Here is a 15,957-nt window from a genome sequence, read left to right as displayed (position 1 = left end):
CACCATTATTTGAAGATAGATTCATCAGTCTACTAACAACAGCAGAGAGGAAGCTGTTCTTGAACCTGCTGGTGTATGTCTACAAACTTCTGTATCTTTGGCCTGACGGAAGAGGTTGGAGGAGAGCATTGCTGAGGTGGGATAGGTCTTTGACAATGTTGGCAGCTATTCTGTGGCAATGAGATGTGTAAATGAAATTTATGTATGAGAGAATCTATTAATAGTCATTGTCAACAATGACATGAAGAGCTAAGACAGCTTTTTAAAACGTTGGCCTAGATTTTGCAAATAGCAAATTGGTTATGCTCACCAATAACCTTGCAGAGGGCTGCCCATGGAAATCTGGCAATCTCTCGGATGTGGTGCAAGTCAAACACCAGAGTTATAAAGATAATTTATTTGTACTGGGAATGGTTAATCCTAACTTTTTCTTGGGCTAACTTCCTATTTTGGTGAATTCACTGACAACAGATTTTGAGCCCTGAGGTGAACTGCAGTGTCACCATCTAAGTAAGGAACTGGCAAAGGCAAGGTAAATGTTCAGGTCCTAACACAGGCTGGAGGCCAAAGCCAGCATGGGCCGGGAGATTTGTAGTCATGGGATGGGGAGGTGGGTTGTTGAGGTGGGGTAGCACACCTCCACTTTCTGGTGCACAAACAGTATTACAAATGCACCCAGATTTTCTCTGAAGCTGTCCTTATATTGCACAGCATGGTGCTGTTGGACCAACCATCTTCAGTTCCTTCATCAACAGCCTTCCCTCCATAAGCTCGGAAGTGAGGATGATTGCACAATCTTCAGCGTAATTCACGTCTCCTCAGTCACTAGTAGTCCTTGTCCAAATGAACCAATACCTGGACAATTTCCAAGTTTGGACTGACATGTGGCAAATGGCAATCATGCGCACATGTGCTAGGCAATGAACTTCTCCAACAAGAGAGAATCTAACCATCAGCCGTGAAATTCAATGGCGTAACCATAATTGATTCCCCACTATCAACGTCCTAGTGGGTTGCCATTGAACAGAAAGTGAACTGGAATAGCCACACAAACACAGTAACTACAAGAGCAGACCAAGGCTAGAAATCCTGTAGCGAGTAACTTACCTCCTGACTCACCAAAGCCTGACTACCATCTACAAAGAGCAGGTCAGAAGTGTGATGGAATGCTTCCTAATTGCCAGGAGCTCCAACAACACTCAAGAAGCTTTAGGATAAAGCAGTTTGCTTGATTGGCATCACGTCCACAAGCATTCTCTCCCTCAAACACTGATGCTCAGTACCAAAATTGCGTTCCGTCTATAAGATGCACTGCAGAAATTCACAAAGACTCCTTAGACAGCATCTTTCAAAATCACAAAAAACACCACCCAGAAGATCAAAAGGAGCAGCTACATGGGAATGCAGCTATCTTCAAGTTCCCCTCCGAGCTATATGGCATCCTGACGTAGAAATATATAACCTTTCCTGCTGTTACTCTGAGTCAAACTCCTTGAACTCCCTCCCTAACAGCATTGTTTGTGTTCCTACACCAAATGTGGTTCAAGACTCCGGTGGTTCAAGAAGGCAGCTCGGCAACTCGGAACAGGCAATAAATGCTGGACCAGTCAGTTATGTCCACATCTTATGAATAGCTAAAAGGAACTTTTGAAGTTGATGTTTTCCTTGTGTGTTGTGGTCTAACGTTAGTTGAGCAGTGATCATTGAGAGTATTCATGACTGTAATTCTACTTCTGTGTAAGTCCAAGTAGCCTGTATGCAAACACAGACTACATTTTTTTGGGAGTTAAAATCAATCTTTTAAAAAGGTTTTACGTGCAGCAATACATTTTCAACAATGTTCAATTTCATTACTGGTAATAAAGTCATTTTTTGTAGTATGCTGGAATCCTAATTCCTGTCAACTTTGTTTATTTGTTTCAGTTATATTAGATTCTTGCTAGTTGGCTAATGCTTTTCCTTTTCTCCACAATTTTAACGACGTTAATACCTACAGTTGTTTAATGTTTCTTGATTCTTTTTATTTTTCTGAATCTTAAGTAACCTTCTTTCTATTATGTTTTATTTCCAAATTGTGCGTTTGATTCGTTTTCCAGTAACATCCTTTCAGCTTGTCCTCCTCCTTTACTTAGATTTCACACTCAAATACTTGATCATCTCACGTGTACATGTTCCCATCTTTGAACAGTGACCCATTTCATAAAAGACAATGGATATAAATTGTGAACTTCACAGTTTTGTATTTCCTGTTGCTGTCTTCACTTTGTTATACAAAAGACTTCTATTTCTAAACATTTAGATTTTAGTTGGAGCTCTGAAATTCTTTCTGGGTAAAGACGAAGACGAGAAGAATGAGAGCGATTCAGAATCAGAGGTAAGTTTGAAAAGATTGCTTTTGAAATAGAGGTAAGTTGAGCACCTTTTTTCAGAATGGTAGGAAGTGGTAGGGTTCTAGACTGGAGCTGCTTCTGATCAATATGTATGCAAGCAATTTGAATATAGAATGACAAAGACTGGTGCTCTAATGTGCAAACAATACTAAAATAAAGACAGAGCTAATAATTCTGAAAGAACAGAAGAATTTGGAGGTTCAGATTCAAAATACACTGGAAGCAGAATATTTTTAAAAGAACTGTATTGGATTTTATGCCAAAAGGTTTTGAAAATGCAAGTTGTGAAGTTATGATTAATTCTCATAAGACCGTGGTATGAAGTATTGGTGATGTATGTCGATCGTGACTCTATACTGTCAGGGTAATATTGAGTTAATACTGAATACAGAACAGATTCATTAAAATGCTGCCTGGCATGACGAATTAAAAACATGAGGAAAGACTTGACAAACTGGAGTTCTTTGCCTTGGAACAAATAGACTGAAAGAATGGATGCAAAAGCGAAACACTGGAGGCTGGAAAGCCTAAAATATTAAACAGAAAATGCTGGACGTAGTAGGTTTTGCAGCATCTCTGGTGAGAGAAACCAAGTTAAGGGCATATAAAGATATTAGATGGAAGAGACTTGGGTCAGAGAGCAGGAAAACATTTCTACACAAGAAGAGTGAGACATTATCAGAGCTGGAGATACTAGCAGAGGCTATGTCAGCATTTATAAATAAATGGTTGAGGAAAAAGGGAATAACTCGAAAAGAGAATAGAACAAATACATGGGATTAGCACTATTGCACAAATGGATAATTAACCTGAATATACTCTGAGTTGACTGGACAACTACCTGTTATATATTAGATTTTTTAATGTAAATCTGTTTAAAAGTAAGAAGTAACTGCTTTCCTGTCGTCAATTTCTTTGTAGGATGAAGGTCCAACAACACGAGATATAGCCATAAAATATTCCACAGCAAAGAAAACTACAAAAAACAAAAAGAAACTGGAAAAGGCTATGAAAGTCCTAAAAGTAAGCAATTCATTTCATCAGTGAACTTTAGCTGTTGAACGATAATCAGTGTGGAGGTTATTAATTCAGTTGGTTAAAATTAGTGTGTTACATGGAGTAGGAGGAAGAGGGTAATTTAGAGAACAAGTGAGAGATGCCCACACCAGTAACACTGGGGTGTCTGAAGAGGAATCAGCAGTCTCTCTAATAAGTTATTCCCTCCAATGTATGACAATTCTAAGTTTTTACTTAAGAAAGGAATGAATTGAATTAAGAATAAACACATTAAGATAAGATGTGCTGTGATCTAGTGACAGGCCTTCACTTGTGGAAATTGTATTTAGTCCCCTTGCTTTGTGTTTTCTGGCATTAAAGGTGATTTGCATGAAATGAGGTTAGTTAGTCTCAATCTATTTCTGGATCGCTTTCTTTCATTAAACTATTCATAATTCAGTGCAAGATGATATTAAATTGGTAGCCATATTCAAATATGTCAGAAATATGGAAAACAAAGGATGGCTCCTCTTCTAAAAAATACCTCAGTGCTGTAATACTGTCTTGAGTTTGATAGTAATGAAGAATTAGCTAAGGAAATTGATTGCTTAACACAGACATAGGCTATCATGTGGGCATTTTAGGTTTACTAATTCTACAGTCCTATATCTGAATAAGTGTGAAAATCTTGTAAATTCAAAGAAGGAAAGGAAAATTGTATAAAGAGTAATAAGCTTCAAAAATGCAGTCTTTTTTTGGGGGGCTCCTTTTTAAGGCTAACTGTCTTGATTTTAGGCTTGCTACTGACAATGTTTCTGTTTCTAGCCATAATGATTTAAATGCATTTTAAAATTATTTTATTACAGAAACATAAAAGGAAGAATAAGGCAGAAGTATTTAATTTTTCAGCTATTCATCTGATTCATGATCCACAAGGTGAGAGATAAGGTTTACTTTGATTTAATGTGAACGTTTCTGACAAGCTTAACCACTTCCGTTCAGATTCAGTCTTTCCATTTGTCCTTTTGTCACTTCTGAAATAGTTGTCACTGTAATTATGATGCCGTTGAAATGGCCAGTGATTATTGTTTAGTGTATCATCTCGGTAATCATTATTATATTTGCCTCATAATTGTAATTAATGAATATCAAGAGGCCTGTTTGACTATGTGGAACATTATTCATTGTTCTCGATCGTGCCCACGCTGATGACATTGTGGTCAGAGTCATCAGGTAACAACTATGCGTAATAACAATAGCTGGTTTGATCTTCCTAAATCCAGGAGCTTGTATGGGAAATATATTATCCTTACTGTTGCCTTAACGGAGCTCTGAGATTTTCTGGGTTTATTCAGTTCGTAAAAGAGACATTACTTCATATTCATCAAGCTTCTGTAATTTAATTTGTTTCCTGGGATTTTAACTGTTTATAGACATGCAGAGGCTTAATAGATTTTTGTACAGGGGTAAGCTCTTAGACTTAACAAGTTTTTCCCCTCTCCATCCCATAGGCAATAATTTTCCTGAAATACATACGCCACTAATTTCGATCGTCATTGTCAGATCATAGATGACTCAAATATTTACCTCATAACGTTTATACTTCTAAATTCGGAACTTGTCAGAAGCTAATGTAGTTAATTATCGACTGTCCTTTGAATAAGCTGAGACCATTCAAGCTGTTGGCAGTAATCTTACTTAAGCTTCTAGAATAGAATTAATATTCTTTATATTAATATTCTGATTGAATAGCATTCTCTTGTGTGAAATTAATGAATGTGGAAACTTTGTCCAGTTATTTGGATCTATGATATAGAAACCATTCTATAGCTGTTCTTTGTTGGTCAAAATTGACTTTAACCTGTATCGCTGATGATGTAATGACTTACTTTGCCACAGGTTTTGCAGAAAAACTTTTCAAACAGTTAGAAGATTCTAAGGAAAGATTCGAAGTTAAGATGATGTTGATGGATCTAGTATCAAGATTAATTGGGATCCATGAGGTGATTTTTTAAAAATCTATTTTAAACAAACTTTTACTTTAATCTCTGGCAGTGCAGTTCAAATTATATATGCATTATGAAGCTCACTGAGGTTCAATGGTGTAATCTAATGAAATATGCACGATCCAACCCTTTTAAGCTCCTGAATAATCTGTCCTTTCATTCTTCTAAACGTCATTGAGTGCAGGCCCCACCTATTCAACTTCTCCTTACAAGAGGACCAGTTCCAATACCATACAACCCAGATGGCCTCCTTCTTCAAAGACTGCAATTTACTCCCAGACGTGATCAATGATGCTCTCCACTTCCCGCTCCTCCGCCCTTGAGCCCCGCCACACCCCCCACCAACCCAACCTCCACTCCTGGCACCTTCCCCTGCACCTGCAAGAAATGCAAAACTTGCGCCCACACCTCCCCCCTCGCTTCCCTTCAAGGCCCCAAGGGATCCTTCCATATCCGCCACAAATTCACCTGCACCTCCACACACATCATTTACTGTATCCGCTGCACCCGATGTGGTCTCCTCTATTTTGGGGAGACAGGCGGAACGTTTCAGAGAACACCTCTGGGACACCCGGACCAAGCAACCCAACCACCCCATGGCTCAACACTTCAACTCCCCCTCCCACTCCACCAAGGACATGCAGGTCCTTGGACTCCTCCATCGCCAGACCATAGCAACACGACAGTTGGAGGAAGAGCGCCTCATCTTCTGTCTAGGAACCCTCCAACCACAAGGGACGAACTCAGATTTCTCCAGTTTCCTCATTTCCCCTCCCCCCACCTTGTCTCAGTCAAATCCCTCGAATTCAGTACCACCTTCCTAACCTGCAATCTTCTTCCTGACCTCTTCGCCCACACCCCACTCCGGCCTATCACCCTCACCTTGATCTCCTTCCACCTATCGCATCTCCAACCGCCCCTCCCCAAGTCCCTCCTCCCTACCTTTTATCTTAGCCTGCTGAACACACTTTCCTCATTCCTGAAGAAGGGCTTAAGCCCGAAATGTCGATTATCCTGCTCTTTGGATGCTGCCTGACCTGCTGCGCTTTTCCAGCAACACATTTTCAATTCTATAACCTGGATCAACCAAGTGAACATCAGCAGTATATTTTGCTAAAACTGAATGGGGTTCGACTGGTGCCTTGTATAGTTTTACCAAAGATTCCCAATTTTTATACTCTGTTCCTGTTGTATTTGTCTTCCCTATTAGCTCCTGAATGTGTACGCTAGCTTTTTGTGAATTTTCAATGAAGACTCCCAACTCTGTCTGTGCTGAAGCTGTTTTTTACCATTTAAATAATATTTAGTTCCTGTATTCTTTTCTTCAAAGAACATAAGAGATTAGAGGATCTACAGTGTGGAAACAGACCATTCGGCCCAACAAGTCCACAACGACCCTCCCAAGAGTGACCCACTCTCACCCATTTCCCTCTGAATAATGCACCTAACCCTATAGGTAATTTAGCATGGCCAATTCAACTAACCTGCACATCTTTGGATTGTGGGAGGAAACCGGAGCACACAGAGGAAGCCTACACAGACACGGGGAGAATGTGCAAACTCCACACAGTCAGTTGCCTGAGGTGGGAATTGAACCCGGGTCCCTAGCGCTGTGAGGCAGCGTGCTGCCCCGGCAGCATAACCACATATTTTTCGGTATTCTACTCCCATCTGCCAAGTATTTGCCCAATAATCTTTAATCCAGTGTACAGTCCTCAGCATCCTCTTGAGTTACGCCCCTTCTCTCATCCTCTTCCCCCACTACCACCACCACCACCACTTGCCTTCCACCTATTCTGGTGTCATCTGCAAGCTTGACTATGAAATATTCATCCTCTCTCATCCATGTCATTACCGTATATACTCAAATAATGGTCACTTTTTTTTTAAGGTTAATTATATGGGGTCGGCCATTACATGGAGACTACTTTTGAGTGGCTGAAATTAATGCCCATCAAAATTCATGCCGTTTCATTAACAGAAGCCCAATTGATCTCTAAATAAATAAAGAAAAAAACACAATGAATTGTGGTAATTCTGAAGACTGGAAAACCCGGAGTGGAGATGAACGACCAGTGGACTGACTGGAGTCAAAACATTAACTTTGTTTCATTCTCCACTGATGTTACCAGACCTGTTTTGAGTTTCTCCAGCATTTTCCATTTTCACATTATAATTTGAAATTGCTGTTCCTTGAATATCACCAGGTCAGTCTCCGAGAATTCTCCACTCATTTTTCTCTCTTCCAATAGGACAATTTTATTAAAAGTCTATCATGAGATGTGGCGGGGTGAGGAGGAAGTGCTGGATGTCTTGAAACACATAGAAGTGGATAAATCCCCAGGCTTTAATTAGATGTACCCTGGAACTTTATGGAAAGCTAGGGAGTGATTGCTGGGTCCCTTACTGAGATATTTGTATCATCGATAGTCACAAGTGAGGGGCCGGAACACTGGCGGTTGGCTAATGTGGTGCCACTGTTTAAGAACGGTGGTAAGGACAAGCCAGGGAACTATAGATCAGTGAGCCTGACATCGGTGGTGGACAAGCTGTTGGAGGGAATCCTGAGGGACAGGATGTACGTGTATTTGGAAAGGCAAGGACTGATTACGGATAGTCAACATGGCTTTGTGCGTGGGAAATCATGTCTCACAAACTTGTTACTTCTTTAAAACACTCAATCAAAGAGGATTCATGAGGGCAGAGCAGTGGACGTGATCTAAATGGACTTCAGTAAGGCATTCGACAAGGTTCCTCATGGGAGACTGATTAGCAAGGTTAGATCTCATGGAATACAGGGCGAACTAGCCATTTGGATACAGAACTGGCTCAAAGGTGGAAGACCGAGGGTGGTGGTGGAGGGTTGTTTTTCAGACAGGAGGCCTGTGACCAGTGGAGTGCCACAAGGATCGGTGCTGTGTTCACTACTTCTCGTTATTTATATAAACGACTTGCATGTGAACATAGGAGGTATAGTTAGTAAGTTTGCAGATGACACCAAAACTGAAGGTACAATGGACAGCGAAGTAAATTACCTACAATTACAACGGGATCTTGATCAAATGGGCCAATGGGCTGAGGAGTTGCAGAAGGAGTTTAAATTAGATAAATGTGAGGTGCTGCATTTTAGGAAAGCCTATCTTAGCAGGACTTATGCACTTAATGGTAAGGTCCTAGGGCGTGTTGCTGAACAAAAAGACCTTGGAATGCAGGCTCATAGCTCCTTGGAAGTGGAGTCGCAGGTAGACAGGATAGTGAAGAAGGCGTTTGGTATGCTTTCCTTTATTGGCCAGAGTATTGAGTAGGAGTTGGGAGGTCATGTTGCAGCTATACAGGACATTGGTTAGAGCCCTGTTGGAATATTGCGTGCAATTCTGGTCTCCTTCCCATTGGAATGATTTTGTGAAACTTGAAAGGGTTCAGAAAAGATCTACAAGGATGTTGCCAGGGTTGGAGAGTTTGAGCTATAAGAGGAGGTTGAATAGGCTGGTGTTGTTTTCTCTGGTGTATAGGAGGCTGAGGGGTGAACTTATAGAGGTTTATAAAATCAAGAGGGGTGTGGATAAGGTAAATAGACAAAGTCTCTTCCCTGGAGTCAGGGAGTCCAGAACTAGAGGGTATAGGTTTAGTCTGAGAAGGGAAAGATATAAAAGAGACCTAAGGGGCAACTTTTTCACACAGAGGGTGGTACGTGTATGGAATGAGCTGCCAGAGGAAGTGGTGGAGACTAGTACAATTGCAACATTTAAAAGGCATTTGGATGGGTATATGAATTGGAAGGGTTTCAAGGGACATGGGCCGGGTGTTGGCAGGTGGGACTAGATTGGGATGGGATATATGGACGGGTTGGACCGAAGGGTCTGTTTCTGTGCTGTACATCTCTATGACTCTATACATGTTGATCTGTTATCTGAGAAGAACTAGGGTCAACGTTTACATGATTAAATGGAAAATTCCAGATTTTTGGGCCGAAAGTCGGAGTTCAACCTTTACATGAGGTCAACTTTTACTCAAGTAAAAAGGGTAATATGTTGTAAATAAATGTGACTGCAGCACCGATCCCTGTGGTACTCTGTTGTGGAGAAAATCACCAGCCTCTGAGTCAGAGTCAGGGTTCAACAACAGAATTTATTGCACAAGGAAATACTGGAGCTCCGAGGAGAGAAAGACACCAACAGCACAGTGGTCAGCTGCGAGTCTTCTCTCAACCCAGAGCATATGTTAATATACTTTTATACATTTAGTGATGTAATAGATCAGTGATAAGGTTATTGTCTCTCTAACATCATTTGTTTGTTATAAACCTTGCAGAATTATTAATAGTTTTGATGCAGTCATTGTCCGCTCCAGCGCAGCCTTTGTTAATTTCAGTTCGGGCATTGTCAGTTTCAGCGCAGGCGTTGTCAATTTCAGTGTCTGTGTGGAAATCCATTACTGCAGTAAAGAGTGCTAATCGCTCTTTCTGAGAAGGATGATTACTGCAGTCCTGGCTATTAGCACTTTGTATTGAGTCTGTATCAAACAGATAGCAATTCTATCAAAGGTGTTGGCTGGACCCAAACACTTCAGTGGGCAATATACGCTACTCATGCATATTCACTCCCACACCCGCCTTAAACTAATCATCTAGGTTGTGAGTGCATTGTGCTGGCATTCTGGTGGCCCCAAGCAGTGTCTGTGTTTGCTGTGCTGTACATGTTGTGGTCTGCAGCCATCTTGTATATCAAGTGGCCAACATATGCCTCCGCAGCCATCTTGTGTGACCATGTACCTGATGTTATCCTGCTCCTCGCTATGTCCCACTTCATACTCCGAATTACAGATCTCCCACCACCACCCCCCAAACTCCTGCCCCTCTCGGCTCTCTGCCTCCTATTACTTAGCCAATCCTCTATCCATACTAGTATACTCCTTCCAATTCTTAATTAGTAGGCGAACATGTACCTTATCAGGCATCTTCTAAAATCCAAATACATCACATCCACTGCTTTACTTTTATTCACCTTGCTGTTTACCTCCTCAAAGAATTCTAGTAAATTTGCCAAGCATGATTTCCCCTTTGTGAGGCATGTTAGTTCTGCTTGATAATATTACTTATTTTCAAATTACTGTACTTTTGTGACCTTTATAGTACACTCCAATAGTTTCCCAATAACTGACCTATAGGTACTTATTTTCTTTTTGTCTTCTTCCTTTTTCTAGTAAAGGTATTGCATTGTCAGTTTTCCAGTCCTCTCGGAGTTTTCCAGAATGTAATGATTCTTAGAAGCTTGCTGCCATTGTAGCCACTATCTTTGTATCTTCTTATTTTAATGTCTTCAGGTACATCTCCAAGTCCAGAAAACCTGTCGGCCTTTAACCCTGTTAATTTCCTGAACACTCTTTCTCCAGTGTTAGGTTTGGTATTTATTTTCTCTTCTCCTTTTGGCCCTTGTGCTATTAGTGTCTTTTATTGTGAAGACTGATGCAGAGTATGACAGAATTTCTCTGCCAGTTCTTGGTTCCTGTTATTATTTTCCTAGGCCCGTTTTTGAAGAGGCCTATACTAACTTTGGCTTTTCTCTTGCTTTTTATATATTTTAAAAAGAAGTTGCTGCCTCGCAAGTTACTTGCAAGTTTACCCACAAAATGTTCTTCCTCTTTAGTTTGTTTCCGGTTGTCTTTTGTTGATTTTCAATTTTCCCAATCCTATGGCTTACCATTAAGCGTTGCCGCATTGTATGTTTTATTCTTTCGATTTGTTACCATCCTTAACTTCTTTGATTAACCATGGCTGTCTTATCTACTTCCTAGAATTCTTCTTGGTATATACCTTTACTGTGAGTCATGAACTATTTTCTTAAACATCTGCTATTTTCTCCTCAACCGTCTTTGCTGTTGAACTCTTTTCCCAATTCACTGCATTCCATGCTAAAATATATTCCTAAACTATACAAGCCACGAGTCAGTCTCTATAGATGTCCTAAATTCCTCTTCATCTGTGTCTTAAATAATTGACCCATTATTCATAGTTTAAGACGGTGATCAGGGGGAATTTTGTCTCTCAGAGGATGTTGAATCTGTGGAATAGTTTATCACTGAGAGCTGTCAAGGTTATTAGGTCATTAAATATATTAAAAGCTGAGATAAACAGATTTTTAATCAATAGGGGAATCAAAGGTTATGGAGCAAAGGCTGGAAAATAGAGTTGAGGATTATCAATCCTGATGAAGGGCTTTTGCCCGAAACGTCGATTTTCCTGCTCCTCAGATACTGTCTGACCTGCTGTGCTTTTCCAGCACCACTCTAATCTAGATTCTTGAGGATTATCAGATCAACCATGATCTCACTGAATAATGGAGAAGACTCAATGACCTTCCTCTACTCCTACATCTTATGGTCTTAAGGAGTGCATAGTGCCAATTTGTGAGGCATAAAGAAAGTTAAACTTTAGTTGGATGCGTCCTGTAGGCCCCTCCATACCTATTTTGCATAAAACTTCAAATAATATGTTAGATTTTGCAGGGTGATGTAGCAGATTGTTAAAAAATGAGTTGCACTTATGGTCGATCAATCTCTTAACATACCAAATTGATTTTACACCAAAACTTGTGGTGCTATACATTGCTGTTCCCATTATATCATCAAAGTAACATTCTGATATCATATGCAAAGTCAGCTCTTTGAAGTTATTTTGCAGTATTGATATATGATGCTATATAAGATTTAAGGTAGAGGAACTGAAAGTTTTCTGAAATCTGAGTCATGAAGTCATAAGACAGTTCTTTTTTTTTCTAATTTCTGTGCTTTACCATTGACAGGTTTAAAAAAGTTATGTAGTACCTTACTGATTGCTCTGGAATTAGATTAGTTGCCTCTTAGTTTCTATTGTCCTTCCTGAAGGCAGTAAACTCAAGAACATATTATTTAACATGTGGGACTTTTTTTAAAATACAAATTAATTGCTATACACCAAAAGGATAGGTAGTCCACTATTTTGCTTAGTTGTGAATCTTGGCAGATCATCAATTGTGAGAAGCATCATGGTTGAACCTTAGACATATCAACCAGTGATCACACAAGTACTGAGCAATACAGTTACAAAGATACTTAACATTGCTTAGAGGATTTAAGTTTGGAAGAAATATGCGAAAGATATTTAATTTTCCTTTTTTGGATATTCCTGGAGTGGCTTTTTCTAAAAGCGGTCATTAAAAGGTCACTGTGGACATTGGATTTTTTTAATACAAGACTTCCCGGAAATCACAAGACTGGCTATGATGACTTATTTTGTTACAGTCCCTGTTGGGGTTGGTTTTTGAACAGTTACAGCCTTTGACCCAGAGACAGTGATGAATGGTGATATATTTCCAAGTCAGGATAGTGAGTGGCTTAGAGGGAAACTTGCAAATGGTGTGTATCTGCTGCCCTTGTACTTCTATATGGAAGTCGTCGTGAGTTTGGAAGGTACTTTCTGAGGATCTTTGGTGAAATTCTATAGTGTATCCGGTAGATATCACACCCTGCTGTTGCTGCATGCCAGTGGTGGAAGAAGTGGATGTGGTGTCAATCAAATGGCTTCTATGTCCTGGATGATGTTGAGCTACTTCAGTGTTGTTGGAGCTGCAGTCATGATGGCAAGTGGGGTGTATTCCATCACACTCTTAACTTGTGCCTTCTAGATGATGGACAGGCTTTGGGGAGCCAGGAGGTGAGTTACTTGCTCCCTTATTCTTGGCCCTTGACTTAAGTACATAAGAACTAGGAGCAGGAGTAGGCCGTCTGGCCCTTCGAGCCTGCTCTGCCATTCAATAAGATCATGACTATCTTTTTGTGGACTCAGATCCACTTACCCGTGCTCTCACCATATACATTGATTCCTTTATTGTTCAAACAAAATCTGTCTGAACTTTAAAAACGTTTACTGAAGTAGCATCAACTACTTCATTGGGCATTGTAATTCTGTGGCATTACAACCCTCTGGGTAGGCATGATTTGGAGATGCCGGTGTTGGACTGGGGTGTACAAAGTTAAAAATCACACCACACCAGGTTATAGTCCAACAGGTTTAATTGGAAGCACAAGCTTTCGGAGCGACGCTCCTTCATCAGGTGATTGTGGAGTTTAAGATTGTAAGACACAGATTTATAGCAAAGGTTTACAATGTGATGTAACTGAAATTATATATTGAAAAGACCCAAATTCTTTGTTAGTTCTGTCATCTTTTAGAGTGACCATGTTGGTTTCAGTTCTTTCACATGTAAATTGCAAATTTTTTTAAACAAGTTACATATTGTGAACTTTAAGAACTGGGCGGCACGGTGGCACAGTGGTTAGCACTGCTGCCTCATAGTGCCAGACACCCGGATTCAATTCCTGCCTCAGGCGACTGACTGTGTGAAGTTTGCACATTCTCCCCGTGTCTGTGTGGGTTTCCTCCAGGTGCTCCGGTTTCCTTCCACAGTCCAAAGATGTGCAGGTTAGGTGAATTGGCCATGCTAAATTGTCCGTAGTGTTAGGTGAAGGGGTAAATGTAGGGGAATGGGTCTGGTTGGGTTGCGCTTCAGCGGGTTGGTGTGAACTTGTTGGGCCGAAGGGCCTGTTTCCACACTAATCTAGTAATCTAATCTAAAAAAAACTGGTGACATGTTGGCCCAGATAATGTATTGAAGATGTAAGCAGCCCTGTGCCACAATGGTCAGACTGATTCTAATCCAAAAAAATGGATTTACATAATCTTCCATGGATTCATGCAGCTTTTGAGCAAAGTAAAAAATAATTCTGCAAGTGCAACTTCACCCCACAAACACTTAAATATAAGTGTGTGTCGGGGGGATGGCGGAGTGGGGGGGAGGCGTTATGAGTGTCTGTGAGAGAGTGTGAGTGTAAAAGGGTATAAGTCTATGACAAAAGCACCTTCAAGACTGATATGACACCAGTTGTTAAAGTTCACTTGAGAATGCAACTTTTAAAAAGAAGTTTTGCAATTTACATATGAAAGAACTGAAACCAACATGGTCATTCTAAAAGATGAGAGAATTAACAAACAATCCAGGTCTTTTTCAATGTATAATTTCAGTTACATCACACCGTAAACTTCTGCTATAAATTTTGTGTCTTGAAATCTTATTCCCCACAACCACCTGATATAGGAGCTGCGCCCCAAAAGATAGTGTTTCCAAATTAATCTGCTCGACTACAACATGGTGTTGTGTGATTTTTAACTTTGTAAACCCTCTGGGTGAAGACGTTCCTTCTCAATTCCGTCCTAAATCTGCTTCCCCTAATCTTGAGGCTATGCCCTCTTGTCCTAGTTTCACCTGTGAATGGAAACATCCTCTCTACATCTATCTTATTGATTCCCTTCATAATGCTTTACGTTTTTATAAGATCCCCCTCAATCTTCTGAATTCCAATGAATATAATCCCAGTCTACTCAGTCTCTCCTCATAAGTCAATCCACTCGACTCTAGAATCAACCTAGTGAACATCCTCTGCACCTTCTCCAGTGTCAGTCCATCTTTTCTCAATTAAGGAGACCAAAACTGCACCCAATACTCCAGGTGTGGCCTCACCAGCACCCTATATAGCTGCAACATAATCTCCCTGCTTTTAAACTCAAGCCCTTTAGCAGTGAAGGACAAAATTCCATTTGCCTTCCTAAACCTGCAGACCAACCTTCTGTGATTCATGCAGAAGGACATCCAGGTCCCTCTGCATAGCAGGATGTTGCAACATTTTACCATTCCTTTTTGCTGTTACTCCTACCAAAGTGGATGACTTAACATCTATTACCATTGTATTCCATCTGCCAGACCTTTGCTCACTCACTCAAAGTGTCTACATTCCTCTGCAAAGTTTCATAGTCCTCTGCACACTTTGTCACTCATCTTAGTGTCATCTGCAAACTTTGACACACTGGACATGGTCCCCAACTCCAAATCATCTAAATAAAGTGTGAATAATTGTAGCCCCAACACCAATCCCTGAGGCACATGACTAGTCACTGCTTGCCAGCCAGAATAGCACTCATTAATCACCACTCTTTGCTTCCTGTTTAGTCAACCCATCTTCTAACCATGCTAATACTTTACCCATAACACTAAGCATCCTTATCTAACGCAGCAGCCTCTTGTGCGGCACCTGGTCAAAGGCCTTTTGGAAATTTATGTGCACCACATCCACTGGGTCACCGTTGTCCATAGTGCTCATAATGTCTTTGTAGATTTCCAAAAGATTAGTTAAGCATGACCTGCCCTTCATGAACCCATGCTGTGTCTACCCAAGGGGGCAATTTCAACGAGATGCCTTGCTATTTCTTCTTTGATAATAGACTCAAGCATCTTCCCCACTACAGAAGTTAAGCTAACCAGTCTATAATCCCCCATCTTTTGTCTACCACCCTTTTTAAACAGTGGCGTCACATTTGCTGTGTTCCAATCTGCTGGGACTGCCCCAGAAACCAGCAAATTTTGGAAAATTACTATCATCTCTTTTAGTAATGTAAAATACATTCCATCAAAGCCAGGAAACTTGTTTATCCTTAGCTCCATTAGCTTGCCCAACACTGCCTCACCAGGATAACG

The 15,957-nt window shown here is 40.5% G+C and overlaps 1 protein-coding gene across 1 annotated transcript in view; it reads left to right on the top strand.

The window, feature by feature from the left end:
- The window catches only part of sdad1 (SDA1 domain containing 1), a 61,639-nt gene that overhangs the window by 22,655 nt on the left and 23,027 nt on the right, over positions 1-15,957 (top strand). The window contains exons 7-10 of the mRNA XM_060831972.1: positions 2,300-2,374; positions 3,312-3,413; positions 4,253-4,322; positions 5,286-5,389. Coding sequence (XP_060687955.1) covers positions 2,300-2,374; positions 3,312-3,413; positions 4,253-4,322; positions 5,286-5,389 — 351 coding nt within the window. The remainder of the gene's footprint in view (positions 1-2,299; positions 2,375-3,311; positions 3,414-4,252; positions 4,323-5,285; positions 5,390-15,957) is intronic.

This window comes from Hemiscyllium ocellatum, chromosome 1, assembly GCF_020745735.1.
Source record: "Hemiscyllium ocellatum isolate sHemOce1 chromosome 1, sHemOce1.pat.X.cur, whole genome shotgun sequence".
Lineage (NCBI taxonomy): Eukaryota > Metazoa > Chordata > Chondrichthyes > Orectolobiformes > Hemiscylliidae > Hemiscyllium > Hemiscyllium ocellatum.
This window is presented reverse-complemented; position numbering and strand designations above follow the sequence as displayed.